Genomic DNA, 22,092 nt, shown 5'->3' with positions numbered 1-22,092 from the left:
GTCCGACTAAGCTCATTACGATCCTGTATGAATTATTTCAAAATATTCAATATGTTAGGAGTTATAGGCATTTTAAGCAATAAATTACCCATTTTTCGTCCTTTGTACACTCTTGTGATGCACAAAAGGCCCACATACAGCTCGACGTTATCGTGCTACACGGTGAGTTTTCATTAGTCACACTTAGAGGCAACTTTTGGTACCAAATTTATCAAAATCAGAGACAAAAAATTCTGTGCCAGCTCATGGCGCTTATTACATAGACTAGTAGTGAGTAGTGCATCGCGCTACAAATGATGAAGGTAACAAACTATTTTTAGCACTAGATATCGACTATCGTTAAAGCTATTGATAGGAAACGCTTATAGTGAGCGCTAGTAGTAGTTCAAGTTAGCGCTAACCATCACGTTTAGAGTTAGACTATATGAAGTGTATAATTTGGTTTACTTTCTGAGCATGAGTCTGAATCATACAAAACATATTGTTTTTCATTGAGAGAGCTGACCATGCTGTTGTATTCTTGTTCTGTAATTGTTGGCTCCTCGTAATTAGTGAATTTGAAGTTGTCAATATCCTCTTCACGTTTCAAATTGTTTGGTGGATGGCTTGCGAGACCACGCGGATGAAGTTTTTCATCGTACTGAACATTGACGGGCACGTGCGAATTTAAAATATCTTCGGTAGTTTTACTTATCATTGAATCAAGAGTCGCCTCAATTTGTTCAAATCTTTTCATATGTTCAATTTTAATTTTATAACGTCGTATTTTGCAAAAAACGACTCCACAAGTGAATTCCCCAATATTTTTGCCTCATCAGTCCAAGCACTCCAAGGAAAGTATAAAAAAATCTTGATGTAGTAGTATTTTTCCGGATCTGTTTTTCTGGATGGTGTGTGACTACGAACAATTTGAGGACCGCAGTATAAGTATTAATACTCCTAATCATTGTTCCCAAATAATGAATAATGCGTCCTTCAACTGTATATTTTAGATTTTGTAATATTAGAACATTTTTCATAATTTACAGTGAATTCTTTGTAGCACATGTCCTTCAAAGAATCAGGCCTTTATATACGATCAATGTCTCCCCGACATCAACACCGCCACAGTACAGACTACAGGACACCATCAGAGTATGGTGTCATAGTACAGGACACCATGTATGGTGTCACAGTACAGGACACATTTAACAAGATCTAATACCTGATTCTGTTCACGTCGTGTCAGAGATTCCATAGCCTCTCCTTTCAACCCTTCCTTTCTTCTCCTGTCTGCAGTTCGATTCTTCAAATATCTGTCCGCGTCATTATCCCTTTCAACAAAGAACTGGCAGGAACAAGAAAAACGAGTTTTATTGCATCAAGCGAACGTAAAAAGTATTGAACAAGTCCAAAATATAGACATTAATAACATACAAAATATAACCGTCAAAAATTCGACTCATCGGCAAAGATCAAATAATCGTAATCAATTTGGTGCTCTTTCTTACTTTGTACAGCTGTCCTAAAGACGATTTACACCCAGTTATCGAGTCCTAATACGAATTTTTGACGGATATAAATTCAAACCAATTCTTCAAAATTCTGAGATAGACAAAACTGATGGCACTTAATTGTCTCCAACATAGCAACTGTAATGATACTATACTGAAGGTAATTATTTTACATTTATTATTTAATACATTTAAGATTAAGACCTTTAAGAATGCCACAATATAATTCGGAGTAAAATCAAAGTTAATTCCATAATACAAGTTGAGCTTAAACTAAAAAAGTAGGATTTTTATAATAGTCCATCAAAAATTTTCAGTTCTATAACTTCAGTGTAGAATTTAATATGATATAGTATCATAAGTGAGAGAAAATGATTATGAAGGGCGAATGGATTGAAAATCTTAGCGAAAAAGCAAGATGCAAACGATATATCATTCTAAAGACTAGCAGATAGTCTCGTAATATAATCATAGTATATTATAGAGGAAAAACACGTATATATAACATAGTATAAAATAGTATAAAACAACATTGATTCAATTCTAAATTTTGAAATTGAACAGATTTGCAAGAAAATCACGAGAAATCTTATAGAATTGATTAACTTTTAAATGCTGGTTTTAAATAACGCATAATTATGATTCAGTACCAAAAAAAAATCCTTGGTACAATTTTGATAAGAACGTTAGAGACACTCCACATTCGGCAGATTCCGAATTTTATCAATATTCCACAAAACATCATGCCAAACAAAAAGAATTGATAAGAAATATCCAGGGTATTTAATTATCAATGTTAAACAATAATAATTGTAGATTCTCCTGAAGATTTTTTTACGAATAATCACAGTGTCCGTTTTACGGACCATTTTTAAATTTCAAACAACAACAACTTTTTAGGGAAAACTCGCTTTGTTTGCTTGTTAAGGAATTTTCATAATTATGGTAAATTCACTTTCCGCCCATCTCTGTAAATATACGCTACCTGTTGGTCATAAATCACTCACCTTCGCTACTTTGGGTCGTTCACATATTACGTAATCATTTTTTGGAACATTTTTACCCCCCCCCCCCCCCCCTCCGTAATCAGTTTTACACATAGCTATTGTGTCAAAATTACACTAGCGTAATCATTCGGAAACCCCCCCCCCCCCTCAGCTGATTATGTAATATGTGAACGACCCCTTATCAGTCAAATTCTGTACACCTTTTAGCTGCTTATCAGTCAAAATCTTAACACAGTCTGAGCCAAATGTCAACCTTACAAACAGACTTAGTGACAACTATGCAACAAATAGTATGCACTAGATTCCAGCAGCCACTAGAGCTTGTTTACAACAATTGTGAAGTGTTCTAATTCCACATTCCATCAAATCCAACAATTGTTCTAATAAGACTGATATCAGTTCGTTCTGTATGTCAATAAATTATTATCCCATTTTCATAAACTCATCGTCCAATTAACATCTAATACTTCATCCCAACAACTTTTAATAACTTAAACACTGTCCAGAATATATATTAGTCCACTATAAACAACAACTGTCCAATCCATGCAGTTCACATCTTTACAGCTCTGCCTCTCATCTCTTTCGCTGATGATCCACTTCAGTTCCACAGATATCTCACTGCTATTTCACTGTTATCCCAGTGCTCAGACAAGCTCGTGTTTGAACCACTGTTTCTCCCCCGCACTCAGGTACCGCAACATGGCCCTGAAGAGCATGACCACACCCAGTTCAGATCCCTCGTCTCCGGAGAGTAGGTTGTATGGAGGGTAGAGAACACCTCCTCGTGCGTTAGTCACGTTGTGGAGACCTGGGGAGGGTGGTGGTTATTTAAATTATTTAAACTATTTAAACTATGTTAACTGTTCACTTAACTATTTTAACTATGTAAACTATGTAAACATTGAGGTAAACTACGTGGATAGGGGTAAACCAGTAGTTTAACTACATAGATAATAGATATGGGTAAACTGTTCCATCACTCGACATTGAATTGCAACATTTAGGGGCGGCTAAATATTGAGGGTAGACATTTAAATGTCGGGTTACTTTGAATTGTGGTTTGTGAGGTAGAGTCTAGAGGATTAACTGCATAAAGTTAAACAGTCTATGGCTACTTTTAAGGTCAGCAAAGCGTTTTGGGTTTTACCAGAGCGAGGGTAAATTGCTGTCAGTTTTTATAGATCTAGGATCAAAGTTCGTTTTTAGAAGAAGAACTTAAATCTGGAATAAACCATATAAACTGTATAAATAAAGGGTCAAATGCTTAAAGAACAACCATTTACGCAGTTTGTCCACTCTTTATGCAGTTGAACAACAAGAGTTGGTAACCTGTATAAAGAGTTGGATAAACTGCGTAAACAGTGAGTTTAAACGATCGAATAGTTGACTTTAGCAAAGTTTGGGGATGCAAACGGAGTTTAGCAGTCACAACAACGCGACGAAGAGGCCTAATTTCACAAATACCAGCTCAATTTCTCAATTTCAGTCACAGCACCGCGACGAAGAGGCCTATTTTCACAAATACCAGCTCAGTTTCTCAATTTCAGTCACAACACCGCGACGAAGAGGCCTATTTTCACAAATAACAGCTCAATTTCTCAATTTCAGTCACAACACCGCGACGAAGAGGCCTATTTTCACAAATACCAGCTCAATTTCTCAATTTCAGTCACAACACCGCGACGAAGAGGCCTATTTTCACAAATACCAGCTCAATTTCTCAATTTCAGTCACAACACCGCGACGAAGAGGCCTATGTTCACAAATACCAGCTCAATTTCTCAATTTCAGTCACAACACCGCGACGAAGAGGCCTATTTTCACAAATAACAGCTCAATTTCAGTCACAACACCGCGACGAAGAGGCCTATTTTCACAAATAACAGCTCAATTTCTCAATTTCAGTCACAACACCGCGACGAAGAGGCCTATTTTCACAAATACCAGCTCAATTTCTCAATTTCAGTCACAGCACCGCGACGAAGAGGCCTATTTTCACAAATACCAGCTCAATTTCTCAATTTCAGTCACAACACCGCGACGAAGAGGCCTATTTTCACAAATACCAGCTCAATTTCTCAATTTCAGTCACAACACCGCGACGAAGAGGCCTATTTTCACAAATACCAGCTCAATTTCTCAATTTCAGTCACAACACCGCGACGAAGAGGCCTATTTTCACAAATACCAGCTCAATTTCTCAATTTCAGTCACAGCACCACGACGAAGAGGCCTATTTTCACAAATACCAGCTCAATTTCTCAATTTCAGTCACAACACCGCGACGAAGAGGCCTATTTTCACAAATACCAGCTCAATTTCTCAATTTCACCAGCATCATCGTTTCCACGGAATCAATGAAAGAAATCACTTGAGAATTCAACTGTACCGCCTACACTCGCGAACGCAAAGCTGGGCCCTGAATGTACTGTTCTTTGCGTATTTCCATTTAGAATAGCCTCTTAGTCTTTAGAATAGAAAACTCTAAATTTCCATTTAGAATATATTTTACCTAGCGATGTAACGATGAGAGCCTGCCTGGTGAGGGTTTCCTCCTGAGTGCGACCAGTTGGTTGTAGCGTAAGACTCACAACTCCGTACCCGGCATTCCATACCGTCCTGATCCTCCTGACTTTATTACTCTCCTGAGAACGTTGTGTAAATTAACAATGTGTTAGCTGTGGGAAGTTTAGTGTTATGGTTAGCTATTATAGTGTTATGGTTAGCTATAGTGTTATGGTTAGCTATAGTGTTATGGTTAGCTATAGTGTTATGGTTAGCTATAGTGTTATGGTTAGCTATAGTGTTATGGTTAGCTATAGTGTTATGGTTAGCTAAAGTGTTATGGTTAGCTATAGTGTTATGGTTAGCTATAGTGTTATGGTTAGCTATAGTGTTATGGTTAGGGTATAGTTTAGTGTTATGGTTAGCTACAGTGTCATCAGATACATACATACAAACACTGTCTCTGTCTACCAATAAAATGACCCTGCCTAAAAGTCCGGTATACAGGGTGTGGGTGGGTGATTTCTGGCCACACTGTATAGTCTAACTCTGGACCTATGTGACAAGTAAAAACAAAAAATATTTGGAAATAAACTTCTGACCCCGGCTCTAATCACTAAACTGAATTTGCCTTGGTATGATAATCGCAGATGGAGGTGGTTTCGCTCACGAAGTTTCGTTAATATCGAGACTTGGTGTCAGCTTTGCCGTATAATCGACCATAGCTAAAGTATATTTTTCAAAAAAATCTAAATATCTCGTTATGTGAATCACTTTGATCACTTTGATCACTTTGAAAACGTCGTGCATCTGCCATAATGTGGCAATTGGGTTCATTTTCAGCCCGCCCCCCCCCCCCCCCCCCCCCCCCCTCCACCGAGATAAATTGAGTTATGCTTGGGGCGTATGGGTCCTTGGAGAAAAATTGCACTGAAAAAAAAATTTCCCCATCAGTTTCAGTCTTACGCTATTTCTATTCTTGCCCAACCATTAAACCAACTCTACAGGTAGTCCCTAAGTGGGCGTCTAGACAGCTTTGCCGTATAATCCACGATAAAGGCAAATTTCAACTGGATAACGATTGCTGTAAAAGGGTTGAGTTTAATTGGGGGCACTCGGGATCACGACCTCAAATCCAGACTTTAAATTGTATCATTTATGGAATTTCTCGGGGAAATCATGTCCCCAAAAATCTCATACGTCTGGGAAAAATTCAAGTCCCTTGACAAAAAAATCAACAGAAGCTCTTGTATGGGTATTACAATGGGAAGGAAAAACAACAATTGATAGTTTTAACGTTCTCGAAATGATGAGCACCGGTACCAGCTGTCAAATTATAACTTAATAAAACTTAATTAATAAATAATTTGATAAATTAATACCTTGATTCTACTAGCTGCATCCTGCACGTGAGCTAGAGGACGAGACTTGTTGCCACACCCAACATGAAACAGAGAACTACAGAAGACTCTGAAACACTCTTGTAGTGGCAGCTGGGAGGCCCGGCAAGGCAGATTCTGTAATTAAATCATTTAGTTGGTAATTAGTTAATTGGTTTTTAGATTGAGTGAATTTGTCTGATGAGTGATAATGCAGTTACGGTGTACATGGATTTTAAACTGAATGAAATGTCTAAAATATTAATGAGAAAAACGATATTTTAAATTAAAATAACATTAACAATTGACTTACTCTCTATGCATTTGTTTACCCTTATTACCGACAGATCCGTCTATGGATCTATCTAGATAACACCTTGTTTATAAGATGCTATGTGAGTGATGATTGGCTACCAGCGGGGTGACATTGTGAGTGATGAAGATGTTAGTGAAGTGATCCAGGGTTGTTACCAGTGGGTGACGGTGACATTTGTGTGAATGATGTGATGTTGTATGAAAAGATATCGGTGATTTAAAAGCTACTTCAATTAAGCATTCAGAATATGATAATGTGGGACACTTTTTGCTTTGGTATTTTCCTTCATTCGAACAAACAAACAAACCTTGGTATATCTAGAATCTAGTAGTAGGTAGTTGAAGTACTGTTTGCCAGAGTTGAAAGATTTAGAGATCTCATCCACCTTAGCAACCACATTCTTCATGGGATATCCTCTTAGACAGGATGTTAGAGGGCCAGAGTATCCTGTGAAATGTTTATGTGAAGATAGGAACATTAAAATTTACATCCCATTTACATCACATTGGATTCTAATTGGAGATGTATTTTCACCAGAGGGGGGGGGGGAGCATTCTCAAATTTTCAATTAGTTACAATACCTGATATATCAGGAGCAGTGAGACTCTGTATGCTCTGAACGTTGCTAAATTTCTTGATCCCTGCAGTGCTATCAGCTACCTGTCTTACCCAGGAACTCCATCTGAAATAAAGTCGATATGTAATGGGAGAGTTGGTTCAGTGTCAATGGATTATAACAAGACATATATTTGATTTTTTCTTCAGTAATTGTTATACTGTTATGGGGGCAAATCATAACAATCGCTAAATTGTAGGAATGAAAGTAAAATCTTTTAATTGTATCACCATTATCAGTCAACTGTAGCGATAAGTAAGTCTGCTTACCTTGTTTTGTCTGATTCAATAGATGGTCCGTCAGGAAATTGGGTGAAAGCGTCCGTCTTCGTTCGACCACGGTTTACCGTGTTTGGCTGGATGTTCAGCTCTGCAATGATTTGAAGTATAAGCACTTTGAATAACATCGAGCAGTACACATTATAAAATATTCCAGCGAGCAAATTCGTTCCATATTCAAAATTTAGATGCAGAATTTAATGTTTGAAGAAAATTGGACTCGTGCCAGATCATGCGTGCGCGCGCAGCTCGGCAGCATTTTACAGTGCGCGACAGAGATTTCAATGACCCACATGATACCGCGCGTGCCGTATTTACACAAAATATGAGATAGCGTGTCCCATAGTCGACGATTCTCGCGCTACGCAGAACTGGTTGACTTCTAAACATTATGTATTAATTAGAGCTTTTTATTTAGAATAAACGTCCTTCGTATTATGGAACCAGAGTGTGGACTGTATATATACAGATATATATATCTTATCTGACTTTCTATGTACATGTTTCAACTATTTTAGTTTTATCACCATATTCGATCGTTTTTAGGAGTATTATTGAAGATGATTACAAATCACCCAATCTGATACGATTCCAGATATGATCGCGGTTGTTGACATGCTGGTGCCTGGTGTATGTAAATGTAATATATAAACTTACTGATATTTGTATTTTTCACAGAATTGTTATCACTTTCTTCACTCTGGCTGAGGATGTTACTCGACTGCCGGCTGAACACTGAAAAAGTTTGATAATTAACTAATTGAACGTAATACCTTACTTTTTCTCACGTTTCATACTGGCAAGGAAATTAATAATAACAATAATAAATAATACTTTCAAAGCTTTTCCTGCTATTTCCCTTAGCTAGATTCAGATCAATTACTAAACCCAGTTTATTAATTAACCTCTTCCTTTAACCTCAGTTGAAAGAGCCCAACCCAACAACATCATAATAATCAAATTACAGTTTACAGCATATAGTTGATAATTTGTTGATTGTAGGTTAATTAAAACTAAGTGTTGAGTTGCAAGGTGTCTTATAAACAACAGTATGTGTTACTCATCAGCCTATCCTACTGTAAGTTGAGACAATAATGACACCTTTTCAAATTACTGCCAACTTTATCAAGTTTAAACATTACACCTCGTTATATAATAATAGTAGTGTTGAAAGAAAAAAAAGCTCGTAAAAACATGCCCGGACGCCTTATTGAGAGCAATGCGTTAAAGCAACATCGACTTTATCTTAATTGGATCTCTAAAATGATTCGAAGCTGGGTTTTCAAGAAAATACCTTACAATGAGCTGGAAATAATAGAATCGCGAACCAACACCTGTAAAATACACTAAACTACAAGTTAGTTTCTCGGTAGATAAGACCAATCACTCTCATATATTTGTAGAATGGTGAACATGTAGTTGTAATCTAGTGTAATGAGTGAGGTATGTAATATTACACTATCTCTATCTTTATCTTATTCCACAAGGTTAGATGTAAAATTGAACAGTCTCACCTGTCATACTATACGTGTAATCTTGAAATATTATACTCAGTTTATTCTCTGGTTAAATACTCCGTGACAAAGATAATAACCCTTATTTCTAAAGTTTGAGTAGAAAAATGAGCGAATGAACTCCCTCAAATAATTTTAAATAGCTCTGTGAAATCTAGTCACATGACGTCCAGCGAGTGTTTTGATTGGCTGAACAATATAATAGTAGTAACACAGGGTGTTAGCAGGGTGATACATTTCGTGCACTGAAATCTGTGAGTGAGTAAGAAGAGTACTATATTAAAGCTACTTCCTCTTTCCACACGTCTTATAGAATAACTTCTCAGATGCAGATGTAGTTGTGTGTAGAAGTATCAAGAATCAAGATAAAACCGCCGGATTCCAGCTGAGAGCTCTCAAATGTTCCACACTTGTGGAACTTAGTATAACAATGCCAGTCACTTATTAGATAATTAGGTAACCACCTAATTAAACAATTAAACAGGAGAGTAAGGGAGCTCAGGTGATTACTGATTATAACTAACAACTATTATTAGAAAGGGAGTTGGATTATTAGAAAAGGGAGTTGCAAGAAAACACAGCGCAGTCGAATTTCCAGATATTATTCCCCCATCCAGTCGACTGAATGACTGATGTCTTATATCGTTTCTCGATCAAATTATCTTAAAGATTCCTCTCACACTTGAACAGTAAAAGAAATGTACAAGATCCAACCACTTGTAAGTTCTAACACCTGATTGTTATAAAAATAGTTATCGCTTGGACACTCTCATCACAATGTACACAGTACTAAACGTTACCTTGGCACCGGTACCCTTCCCTTATAACAATAGTTAGTGATTGTAAAGTTAGAGCAATTATTTACTGTTCTTGGTCGCCTGAGGGGTGTATAAGTGTACTGTGTGAGCCCACGTGGTAAAGAAGCTACTGCTGGGGAGGCCGGGGTAGTAATGTAATGATAATTAGCTGTTCACATTACGTGTTGTACTAGTATTAAAGGAGCTGGCTAGTATAATTGGCAGTGTTATGTAATATCAATCATATCCACTATTTATACTATTCATGCTGTTAATAGTGTGATGTATCATACAGCTAATTATGGACCATGCGTGCAATATCAATGTGGAATATCACACAAGATATTTAGCTAGGTCTGCAAAACAGAGCTAGAGGTCAGGCTACAATTTACACTCTCTTTCAAAAGGAACTAGACACCACCACCATGACAGTATCCTACTAGTAGTATCCAATGTCTGATATCAGTTAATACCGCTCACTCACCACAAACTCAGGTGTAAATTAGCAGATCTGACTTTAGATTCTCAGGATGACAATAATAATCAAACCATTGTTAACCACTTGATGGGAATTACTGTAATCACAATTACAACAACCAACATAATAACCAGTGTGTCCCTGATTAGATTTCAGACGAATACAACCCCCCAGGGCTCAGTGCAGGGACAGACACGTACGTCGTACACGGAGCTGAGAGAGACAAGGAGCTGAGAGAGACACGGAGCTGACAGAGACACGGAGCTGACAGAGACACGGAGCTGACAGAGACACGGAGCTGACAGAGACACGGAGCTGACAGAGACACGGAGCTGACAGAGACACGGAGCTGACAGAGACACGGAGCTGACAGAGACACGGAGCTGACAGAGACACGGAGCTGACAGAGACACGGAGCTGACTAAGAGGTCGGGTATTGAAGCAATCGAATTTAACGGCATGTTAATCCTAACCACTTACATCCATTGCAACAAAGGAGTACCTAACATCATCAAATTTGATATAAAATACCAGGTCTAATGAACATTGTTCCGGTAGACGGAGGGAGAAGTTTCTGGGCCTGGAGATATGAGTAGACCCAGCTCTGATACAATATATCAGTATTGGACAGGAGCTAGATACGATATATCAGTATTGTACAGGAGCTAGATACGATATATGGGCGATATATCAGTATTGGACAGGAGCTAGATACGATATATCAGTATTGTACAGGAGCTAGATACGATATATGGGCGATATATCAGTATTGAACAGGAGCTAGATACGATTTTAGTATTGGACAGGAGCTAGATACGATATATCAGTATATTGGACAGGGTGTTAAATTTTCACACTGGTTCTGACAAGCTACCTAATTAACTATGATAACAAGACGATAAGCTGTCCAATTAAGCAAACTGCTGTAAAGTGTGTTAATTGGGGTATGGGCAGGGTGCTTGCTAAGATGCTAAGTGATGTTTTTTAGTTATCATGCACGTAGGAGGGGCAGTCTGCTCCCATAATCACACCTAAGAGCCTTAGACAAGTGTTGTGTTTTACAAATTCGTTGGCCCCAAATTAGAGAATACACATTTAGGTAATACACTACTAAATGTACACTTAATACACACTTACACACTAATGTAACAATATTACTCCTACACACTAATATTACTCTTGCATTATAGTAGTAATTAGGTAACACGGTGTCCACTTGTCCTGTAAAAGCTGGCAATGTCAGAGGAGTGACAAATAGGGAGCTGAGTGACAAATGAGAAAACTGTAGTCTACAGTCACTTACCATTGAAGGTAACAATTTCTCAACAATTTCTCAACTCTACACCATTTAGAGGGACACTGAGATAGGGACCGTTTTTACAATATCTCTGAGAGATTTACCCTTTAATTAATATTGTGTAAAAGACAGCAATTTGATCTACTTTATGTAAGATTAGAAAGCCCGTGGTCGCAGGGAGGAAGCTAATAGTATTCTTTGGTAGTCACTTTTTATCGCATCAAAAAATATCCGTCACAACCGAAGATACAATTACAGCCGATTAAAATGTAGCTCGAACTGAACACAACGTATTTACCACAAAACCGATCAAAATGCCGTTCTAACAATCTTTGCACGTGCACATTCACCACCGTTACCATGGTTACTATGCCACTTCCTATTTCTCATATAATTTGCACGTGGGCGGTCGTACAAACGACAATAAAACATAACCTTTCCAATTATAATTAAGATTAGACCGCAGCTTTAAAATACGAACTTTCTGCTGTGAGAAGATGTGATGGCCCTGTCAAGTCTTGACGAAACTCAACATACTTCACATAGGTAGGTTGTAAATAGATTTTTCTAGTTATATATAACTGCACCGGGATAGTTTCTAAGGAAAAGGAGTTGCGTCTATAAACGGTAATTCTATCATTAGTCAGATACAGAAACAGACTATAAATACTCTAAAAGTGTCTGGAAGTCTATTGTTCTGTTAACCAACTCTCTTTTTGTCCAGTGAAATTCCCCAAAGCAGACACCAACCAGGCCTAACATTCTTCTAGAACTCACTTTTACTGACGTTGGTGGATACCGATTTAAGGTAAAGTTTTCCCAATTTCATGGCCCAATTTACTTGGATACTGTTGCAAAGTTACAAGTGAGCCTTATTTTACGTGACACGTGACAGTTTTTGACCAATAAGCTTCCAGTTGTGACCTTTATAATATCCCAGGATCACAGATCACTGTCCCGTACAACAAATAAAGCTCATCTCCCAATATTATCCAACTCAATTTAGCAAATACTACTATCTTACTACCAGGCGCCACAAGACAACTACCATCCTATAAGTGTTTGTCGGCAGCCAATAAGACTCTACAGCAGAGGGGACTTCCGACTTTACTTTAGGACAGAAAGTAGGGCACACCCCTCTTGTGGAACCACAAACTACTTACAACAACGTTTAGAGAATCCAATTAAACCTCTAGCATATCATGTGGGCCATTATTACTTGCAACATGACCCCTAATCAGTGCACACAGCAGTTTGTGGCTTATATAATTATATATATATAATTAGGTAACAGTAGTGCACACAGTAACATTTACCATTTAATTAGTTAATAACTGAGATACACAGACTATAATTACAGTAAATTAAGGTCCCAATGTATATAACTTGATATTTTGTGACAGTGGAAATGAGGTTATTCGAGTGTTTCCAGGTTCAATGAGGCTGAACTGAGACAAGACCATGTCAGTGTCCTGTGTCCAGAAAGATTCCTTGACAAACACTTCTTGGTTTCAGCCTCAGAAAGTACACACATTGGGACCTGTATAATTAGTAATACCATATCTTGATATTCAGATATTTTAAATCCTCACAGGATCAGTAATATGTATTTATATGTGCATATATTCTGAATTTTAAACTTCACCACTAACGAGACTAGAGCGCAGTGACCAGAACAGTGTATTCTCATACCTCACTACGCCACTAAAGTGTAAGAGCAGCACACAGAGGCCAGCATTTTCTCATCCTACCCCTGATGAGATTAACTCTGTAGTTGTGTGTTTTAATACTCCTTCATCAATCTAATTGTCTGGGCCGGCGTTGTGTGTATTAAACGTGTTAGGTGTTAGCACTTGGTCGCCACTGTGTGACATTGCCGTGGGAATTTTTTAACACACTTATTCTAGAATGGTGTTGTTTCTGATAATAACCTATATCTGTAAATCAGGTTCAGTCTTAATTTAACCTGGGAACTCTGTCCATGATTCGCTGTTTTATAACTTAAACCAACTTTAACTGCTCGAAGTATATATACTAGATACTTTTTTGGCATAACAACATATATAACCCTACTCTGAACTTATAATTTCCAAAAGATAAAATGGCACTTTATTGCAAAACAGCACATTTCCTTCTCAAATCCAGCCATACAACCCCACTTGTAATCCTCAATTGCTATATTATGTTAAAACACTCCAGGTTCCTGCTAAACGAACCTCGAGGGTTCTTCCTCCTCCTCCTCCTCCCCAATCCAGGTATCAGGGTTGGTTTGCACAGCTCTAAATATAACTCTCTCCTTCTCTTGTACGGTGTTGTATGCTGTTTCACGTGGAGTTGGGGGTAGGGAGAGAGAGAGAGCAAGCTCAGCAAGTCCGTATATGGTATAATTGTCATTACCAGGGCTGGTTGCAGTCAGGGAGCTGATAGGTGGAGAGAAGTCACGTGACCAAGAAGTCACGTGACCAAGCAGTGTAATGCTCTCTGACTGAGGGGACTTGTTACAGCACTGGTTATTATAGAGAATGAGAAGGACAGTAGTGAGGAATTAGCAGGACAGTGGGGTAATCTACAGCTGTGGAGGTCTGTGATTGGAGGTCTGTGATTGGAGGGAGACTGGCACGTGTCCAAGCAGGGGACTGTGATTGGAGGGAGACTGGCACGTGTCCAAGCAGGGGACTGTGATTGGAGGGAGACTGGCACGTGTCCAAGCAGGGGACTGTGATTGGAGGGAACTTGACATGTGTCCAAGCAGGGGACTGTGATTGGAGGGAGACTGGCACGTGTCCAAGCAGGGGACTGTGATTGGAGGGAACTTGACATGTGTCCAAGCAGGGGACTAAGGGGGTGTATCTCCGGGACTTGTTAAAAGTGTGGATCATTAGTTAGAGCAGGCTGGCTACACTAGTGCGCTGGCTGGCTACACTCACTACAGTAGTGTGGGGTATTACACCAATGTAGTTCTTATAATTTGTATATGGACCGTGGTCCTTGGGTCATGAGATCAAACACCTTTACTCGGCAATGAATTAGGTTTCTAGTCTAAAAATATGTAACATTCCTTCAATTTAGTGTCACTACGCTTTACTAGATCTCAATCCTTTCAGCGAATGAAGGTCTGTCCTAGATTTAACAATAAATGAATAGTTACATTAGAGCTACATCATGTAAACTGTAAAGTATCAGTGAGAGGACGATAGTGGATTGCTTCTTGATTGAAGGAGAGTGGCCCACTATTGCTACAAAAGCTTTCAGCTAGGTTGGACTCCACAAGCTAATGCATGATAATTGATGGACGGTTATGAGTAGTCCCCTATTTGAAACATGTTCGTACTTCATAACGGTTTGAGTTTCATTTGAGAATACCATTCAATGATGATCAACATTAAATAATAAAATATACTCGAATTAAGAATTTACATGCGGGGATTAAAAATCATGTGCCATGGTCATGATGGGGAGACTATTAAATATACATGTTTAATGTTTATAAAGGAGTATCACATTATTAAGGTCACGTTTAAACTTTAACTTAACCTAATCAGGCCAATAAGTACGTTCTCAATACAATGAGTTTATTATTTCGCGGGAGTTATTGAACGAGATTGTATTCTGTATGAATGGTTTTAAAGGTAACACCCGACCTCATCGAACACAAGTCGGTACCTTGTAACAATTTGAAAATTTGTATTAACAATAAATTGTTAGGGCGTTATTAAAGTCCATGAGGTTTAGAAACAATAAATAAACAGACAATTGATTAACTTGGCTACTGTAGAGTCCTGGGGAGGGTTATTGTAGCCCGGGGGGAGGGTTATTGTATGATATTTTAACGAGTACAATTCTTTAATTGACCATTTTAAAGATGGTTAGTTAAAGAAATGTACTTGTTGCAAATATAAATATGATAATTAATTAAATAATGGTGATTTGGTCGTCTTTAATACTGAATGTAAACGTACATTACATGATAATGGAAAGGTTTAGTTGGCATTAAACATATTGTCTCTGTTATGTGCACAAAATCCTGCATTAAGGATTCTGGAATTAAATTGAATTGAACTGAGTCGCATAGAACAGAATCGGCTCGATTATATCACATCGCGCCAAAACAAGTTAGTTCACATTAGGGAATTGCTGGCTGCTGCGTGCAAATATAAATATATTTTGAGTAAACTCAGACTGTAGGAAATATAGTCTCTATCCGTGTTACAGTTTTACATTGAGACTGAAATGTCAACTCTCACTCAACAGTCAACACACCTTGCAGCAACACTCGACAAACACAGCTTACCCATCAACCTGCCAAACATGTGATACTTTCCGTAAGTCACGTGATATTTTCACTAAGTCACGTGATATTTTCTGTAAATTAATAAGCGTGAGAGGATCTGTAAGAAGTTATCGCCTAAATAGCATATAATGCGTCAAGTCATCAATCATACATATATTGTATAATGTATAATGTACTAGGCCAGTCCACCCCTACAGCTCAAAGGAGGTGGTTAAGGTGAAAGGCCATCTTGTTTTTCAAAGACCACACCTAAGTTTATAACGTTCCACAACAGTAGGTTATGGTAAACAGATCTTGTTAAATTATCAGAGTGGTTTTGGTTACAAGCAGTACAATTAACCTCGCCGGGGGGACCGGGTGGGGGTCTAATAGATATAGTATACGTGTAATAATACACACACATTATATTAATGAAAGCAACTTGAAAATGAGTGGGGGTTAAATTAATCTGCATGAAGTCATCGTTCAAAAGAGATAATACACTGTCACAGTATAACACTGTGTTGTAAACTATCATATTGTATGAGCTCCAGGGGGTAAGTGGGTAAACGTCAATGTTCAGCTGAAAATTATTACACTCGAGAGACTCAATATAAGCTGGTTGTCACCTGTCTGTCACATGACATGTAAGACTCGTTTATCTTTACCTGTTTACCTGCCTGACAGTCAGTTTTGGCGGGAAAATAAAGTTAAGTGTGACAGAAAGTAGAACCTCTGATGATTGATGAAGTTGAATTGTGAACAAGACCATTAATTAATCACACGATATCATTTCAAACACCCATTTATAGCTCCACAATCTACATTCTACATATTTGACTTGTCTACTATAATATAATAATAAACATGTCTACTATATAATAATAAGTACAGCTGACTTTATCAACATGGCTGTTATCTCCGTTATGTACCCGGTGTAACTCTACCAAGACAGCTGATAAAATCACACCACTGGTAGAAGTGACACTATAAAATCACAGTAGCACAGCAGTACGCGTGCCAAGTAGCACTATAAGTGCTGAAATTAGCACTTCAAGAGCACACTTAGCACTTAAAGTGCTTTGCAAGTACAAACTTATACGGCTAAATAACTAAATAACGTGCACAGATATTATACAGATGTTATACTGTGCAGATTTTTAGTTATCTGAGTAGCAAGTACACTTTGTTTTGAAATTAGAATTGCTTGTCGAACATCAACAAAATTTTAAAGTTTTAATAAACAACTTCTTTTCAGAGTTATATTTCTTTCTAACTCGAGAAACAAACACTAATTGATAATTAATTGCCTAATTAAGCAGTGATTAGTGTCTCACTACCTGCACTAGATGCGTTACTAAATGGTTTCAGTTACACAGTTCATACTATTACACAAACAGTGTGTCCCCTTGAAGCTAGCTCTAATTTCACGTGTAACCATGTTTACATAACCTACACACAGTAATTATGCAAGATAGAGATGAGCTGTAATATGTTATAATGTGTGATGTTTAGCAAGCAAACTCAATTAGACACATTTAGACTGGGGCCCTCTGTTCTTCAGGTCAGAAATCAGTGTGTCTTTACACTTTCATCATAATCAGTGCAGTGTGGACTCAGCTTATAAATATTTCTGTTTATATTTGATAAATAAACCTTTAAAAAAGGTGGGCAATCTTTTACTCTGCCTACTATAAGATACTCGACTCGTTCATAAAATAAAGATTGAAATTTAAAATATGTGCACGAATTTTGCAACATCTAGAAAATCATGAATGATATCTTGAGTTGTTATTGGTATCCTAAGATACCGAAATAAAGCTAGATACTGATAATCAATAACATTTGATTAACAACATAATCATATCTTTATCCGGTTCTAACATGTAATATTGTAATGTCTAACACCACTAACAGCACTAACAGCACTACTCAGATCAAGTTTTAGCTGCATTCTTATTACAGTGATGATATTGACATGCAGGTGCCTGGTGCAGTTGCAAAGTTGTAAACGTCACATTCTTTAGTATACATTGTCTAGGACACTATGATATCACATAATTTATCACGTGTAGCACATGTTTGTAATATTATGGCAGTCTAATCTTCCTGATACACATGTATGACTGGAGAAATGGGAATTTTAGAGGAATTTCAGTGAATTTTACTGTCTACACACACAAAAACGTCAGTTATTTGACAGTCTATGTACTTAAATAGTCTACGTAGATGGTTTGTTTACATTAAAATATGTTGTGTTTACACGCACAACCGTGTTTTGTTTACACAAGCAAGTCAGGAATGTTTCCATAGTTGATAGTGCATACCCTGCATACACAATGCAACATTCACATAATATTATATCAAGCTGACTTCAGCATATTTAACAAAGAGATGTTTTAAATTCCTTCTTACCTTCTTGCTCGTGGTTGAGAACATATCATGCTTGGTTGGCTTCTCAAGTTGTGTAGCTTAGATGGCTGTAGCAATCATAGCAAGTTCGCAATGACCACATTTATTTAAGACATTATTAGCAAAACATTGTAACTTTCTTATTCTAAGTTATTTCTAATTCTATTTTCATAGCGATAATTTGGATCACCTCCACAGTATCTAACTCAAGCTAACAAGCTGAGAAAATAACAGGGCTGCAAAATGTTCGCTGTAATATGTAAATTGACCTGAGACTATACCAGACTACCACAGACTACTATCGAAACAGCATGATACATTCTTAACTGCCCATTTTAAGAGTTACTTAAGTTTTGATGGCGGAGATTTGGGTCACATTCCACAAATATTCGAGGCTATTATAACTCTGGTAATATCTTTTTCTGCCCTCTACCAACTTTACTAAACCATATCAACAGTAAATAAGCAGTTTCCTTCCTTTCGAGTATAGCGGCACGTCGCCAAAACTCATACAAGTGATTGTTTGTTCCCAGTAAACAACGACTTGGTCCTCATTATTAAAGCAAGCTTCTAGTTTCGGGATAGCCTGTAGCAGGCAACGCCCGATACTAATGCTTCTACAGACCTACACAAGTGCAAGTAAGTAAATATTTCATTCTAGGCATATGGCACCCATTATAATTACGGTAACCATCCATTATAGTTTTTGCTTTTCACTGTACTACATTGCACATTTACCCTCACGATTTCTCGAGTATTCGGCTGGGTGGTCCTCAACAAAACATAAATTTTATACTCAACAAAACATAAACCATTTATGATGTTCATGTCACCGACAATTTATGATAAATTGTCGGTGGCATGAACATCATGAAAAATATTATTATAAATTGAATTTATGATGAATAATATTTTTCTGAATCCAAGTTTCGATAAATATGTAAATGCCATGTCACTCAAAAACTTTACTTTAAATTTGGTCACAATAATTAGCTGAGCTAGAAGAGAGCACTGTATATAAATAATTAATTACTAATTACACTAATTACACGTGATAACAGCTTGGGCACTACACTCAGAGATTAAGTGTAACAATCCACCCCACACAATTTAACACATGTGTCTAATACCTCCACACGTGTAACTTAATGTTTTAATCTTCCTAGAAGCCAAGTAATTAGACTTTGTCTATTATAATCCAATAGATCCACTCTAATCTTAAATGTACCACCGGAACCACAAATTCTACCAATCAGAGACTAGTAAATACAGCACGTGACAAAACTCCACCAATCCTTGATAATGAGAGGACATCCCGAAACTGTTCGTTTCCTCGGCACATTGAACAATCTGACACTAATGTCAGTCCCACCATATATCCTGTATCCAGCCGACGTGATTAAATACTGCACTGTGGTTGATTCACGTGATACCTAGAATGGCTCTTAATGGTCGGATTAGGATGTGGTGCAGTTTTTCATCACTTAAGATCCATATTTCAGCACCTTGTGTAGACTCTATATATAACCATGTATCTTTACAATTTTAACTGATTCTAGGTATTGAGGTGAACGGCAACTTACACACTTGACTGCGTGAAGTTTTGATAAAACCTGAAGAAAGAAAAGGCCATAACTTAGATGAAATGCTAGGAGGTGATTCATTAAAAAGATGCTGCAGGAATAAAGCCACGTAAAACTTTAAAAAATTAAAATAGGTTGAATTTATTAAAAATACCACGAGAAGAGTTTGACTAGATCTACTATATATAACCGGCCCTTATTACTTGAGGTGAAACAAAAATTACTCTAGTATTAAAAAACTTAATTAATCAATTAATTAATCAATTAATTATTAATTAAGAATAAATACTAACCCTGATTGTTTCTCGTCTGGTCCATCCTGCTACACGCCTCTTCAGCCTCGCACACAGCAGTAATAATGTGTCTCTGTAACTTGTCCAGATATCTTGCAACATGGTACTGGTTCATCTCACGTGATAACATCAGCTGCAATGAAACAATATTAAAATAATTTGATAGTTATAGTTGTCATTTGTTATTGTTATTTGCTTTTGTCATTTGTTATTGTAATTATCATGGCGAGTAGCAAGGAAGATCCGTTTGGAGTCATTTAACTTCATCCCTGAGTTTCATGTATGTTTAAGTGTACGACTCACAGCTGTTTTCCCCTCATTGTCACACAGTTCAATGTCTGCATCACTGTTAACCAGCAACTCAACTGCTTGCAAGTGTCCCCACATTGCTGAAAATTGAACAAATCAGTTTCCTATAATTTAAATATAACAGAAGCGTACAATTACAAGATGATCAAAAAGCTGTGATAAGAGCAAACACTCAATAACACTGCAATGATGTGCTGGAGTATTTCCTAAAAAGAAACATCTCACTCACCAGCAATATGAAGAGGAGTTAACCCATCAAAAGCCCGGTTGTTAGGATGAGCATTTCCATCAAGCAACACAGCAACTATTTCCAGAGCTTTGCTTCCTGATAGACCAACACTCAGGTGAAAGGGGGACAGTCCTCCTTTTCTCTTGAGAAGCAGGTTTGGGTTGGCACCTTCTCTTAGCAGACGTCTGACTTCTCTACAACAGTAAAATATTACATTTTTAAAAGATTGTGACAGTCCATATTGAAGTGAAATTGATATACATTGTAAGAGTGAACTAACTGGGAGCTTTTTGTATGATAAAACCAGAAAATGTTTAGAAAAACCATCTATACTAAGTCAAGCTTGTACAAAAGGCAGTGATATGTAAAATGAAAGAGACAAACATTGCGATTACCTCAAATTGCAGTCCTGAACTGCCTTGAAGAGTTCATACTCAGGTCGTCTAGTATCATCACACTGTAATCTCATGCTAAGACAAACTTTATAAGTCAGGTTAAAAATGGTGACCATCACTACCATCAACTAAATATGGCACCTAAGAATAATACAGTTTAACTCAAATGCTGCAAGACGGCCAAGACCCAGGATCATCGATGACCTCAAAGCCTATGATAGGGAGATGTTATCATGGTGTAGTATGTTGATGACAGCTCTGCTCAAGTTGTGGCAGATTCTCTGAACTTCTCAAATCAGGAAATCTGTACAAGGTATAGCTATTCTTTCATTGCGGACTCGGAAAGAACAGACAATTTTTTGTACACCTTGGGGTTAATATCCAAACATCAGGTGAGCATCATCTTGGAAATTTTGTTGTCTCTAAAGAATAGGGATGAGTGCGTAAATGTAGGAAAACTTACAAAAGATTTGAACATATAGCAACTATAATAGCTCATCAGTAGAACGGCATATGGTCCATTCTGCATACACAGAGATATGATATTATCACAGAGATATGAAATTTGTTTTCCTATTGATGGATGCAGGAGAACTACTTTCAGTTAAGCAGCACACCTTATTGACCGACCTAAACTTCATAATGGATTTGATTTTCATGCATAATATAACGTTTTTATCCAGGTTAAAAATTCAAGCCCTAGTAATCAAGAAGTTAACAAACACCTTATTATCCAAAAACTTTAAACTTTAAAACCCTATGGTATACCTAGCCTTTTGTTATGCCTCTTTTACTTGAAAACAAATCTTTTTATATAATGGTCCTTACAATGGTGCTTAATGGTACTGTTCATACTGTACATAAATGATATTTGTAATATAACAAGTCTAGGTAAATTTGTTCTATTTGCTGACGACA

The 22,092-nt window shown here is 37.4% G+C and overlaps 1 protein-coding gene across 1 annotated transcript; it reads right to left on the bottom strand.

Annotated features, from left to right (window-relative positions):
* Positions 1-2,677: 2,677 nt before the first annotated feature.
* On the bottom strand, positions 2,678-21,248 carry LOC134822020 (ankyrin repeat and LEM domain-containing protein 1-like). Its single transcript, XM_063832850.1, has 11 exons — positions 21,175-21,248; positions 20,780-20,973; positions 20,545-20,630; positions 20,242-20,374; positions 8,255-8,332; positions 7,589-7,688; positions 7,285-7,385; positions 7,011-7,150; positions 6,391-6,525; positions 5,016-5,148; positions 2,678-3,311 (listed from the first exon to the last, which is right to left on the bottom strand). The coding sequence occupies exons 1-11, from the start codon at positions 21,246-21,248 to the stop codon at positions 3,148-3,150; spliced, it is 1,338 nt and encodes a 445-aa protein (XP_063688920.1). The 3' UTR covers positions 2,678-3,147.
* Positions 21,249-22,092: the final 844 nt, after the last annotated feature.

The sequence above is a fragment of the Bolinopsis microptera genome, chromosome 10, assembly GCF_026151205.1.
Source record: "Bolinopsis microptera isolate Bmic1 chromosome 10, MBARI_Bmic_1.0, whole genome shotgun sequence".
In the NCBI taxonomy this organism is placed as follows: domain Eukaryota; kingdom Metazoa; phylum Ctenophora; class Tentaculata; order Lobata; family Bolinopsidae; genus Bolinopsis; species Bolinopsis microptera.
Note: the sequence above shows the minus strand (reverse complement) of the source record. Positions and strands in the feature narration are given on the sequence as shown.

What these genes read in the sequence shown, in the direction of transcription:
- LOC134822020 (XM_063832850.1), bottom strand. Translation starts at nt 21,248, where the DNA reads ATGAGATTACAGTGTGATGATACTAGACGACCTGAGTATGAACTCTTC. An exon ending in GTTCAGGACTGCAATTTGAG is followed by an intron (nt 20,974 to 21,174) that starts GTAATCGCAATG and finishes TTACTGTTGTAG; the next exon opens with AGAAGTCAGACGTCTGCTAA. An exon ending in ACAATGAGGGGAAAACAGCT is followed by an intron (nt 20,375 to 20,544) that starts GTGAGTCGTACA and finishes GTTTCATTGCAG; the next exon opens with CTGATGTTATCACGTGAGAT.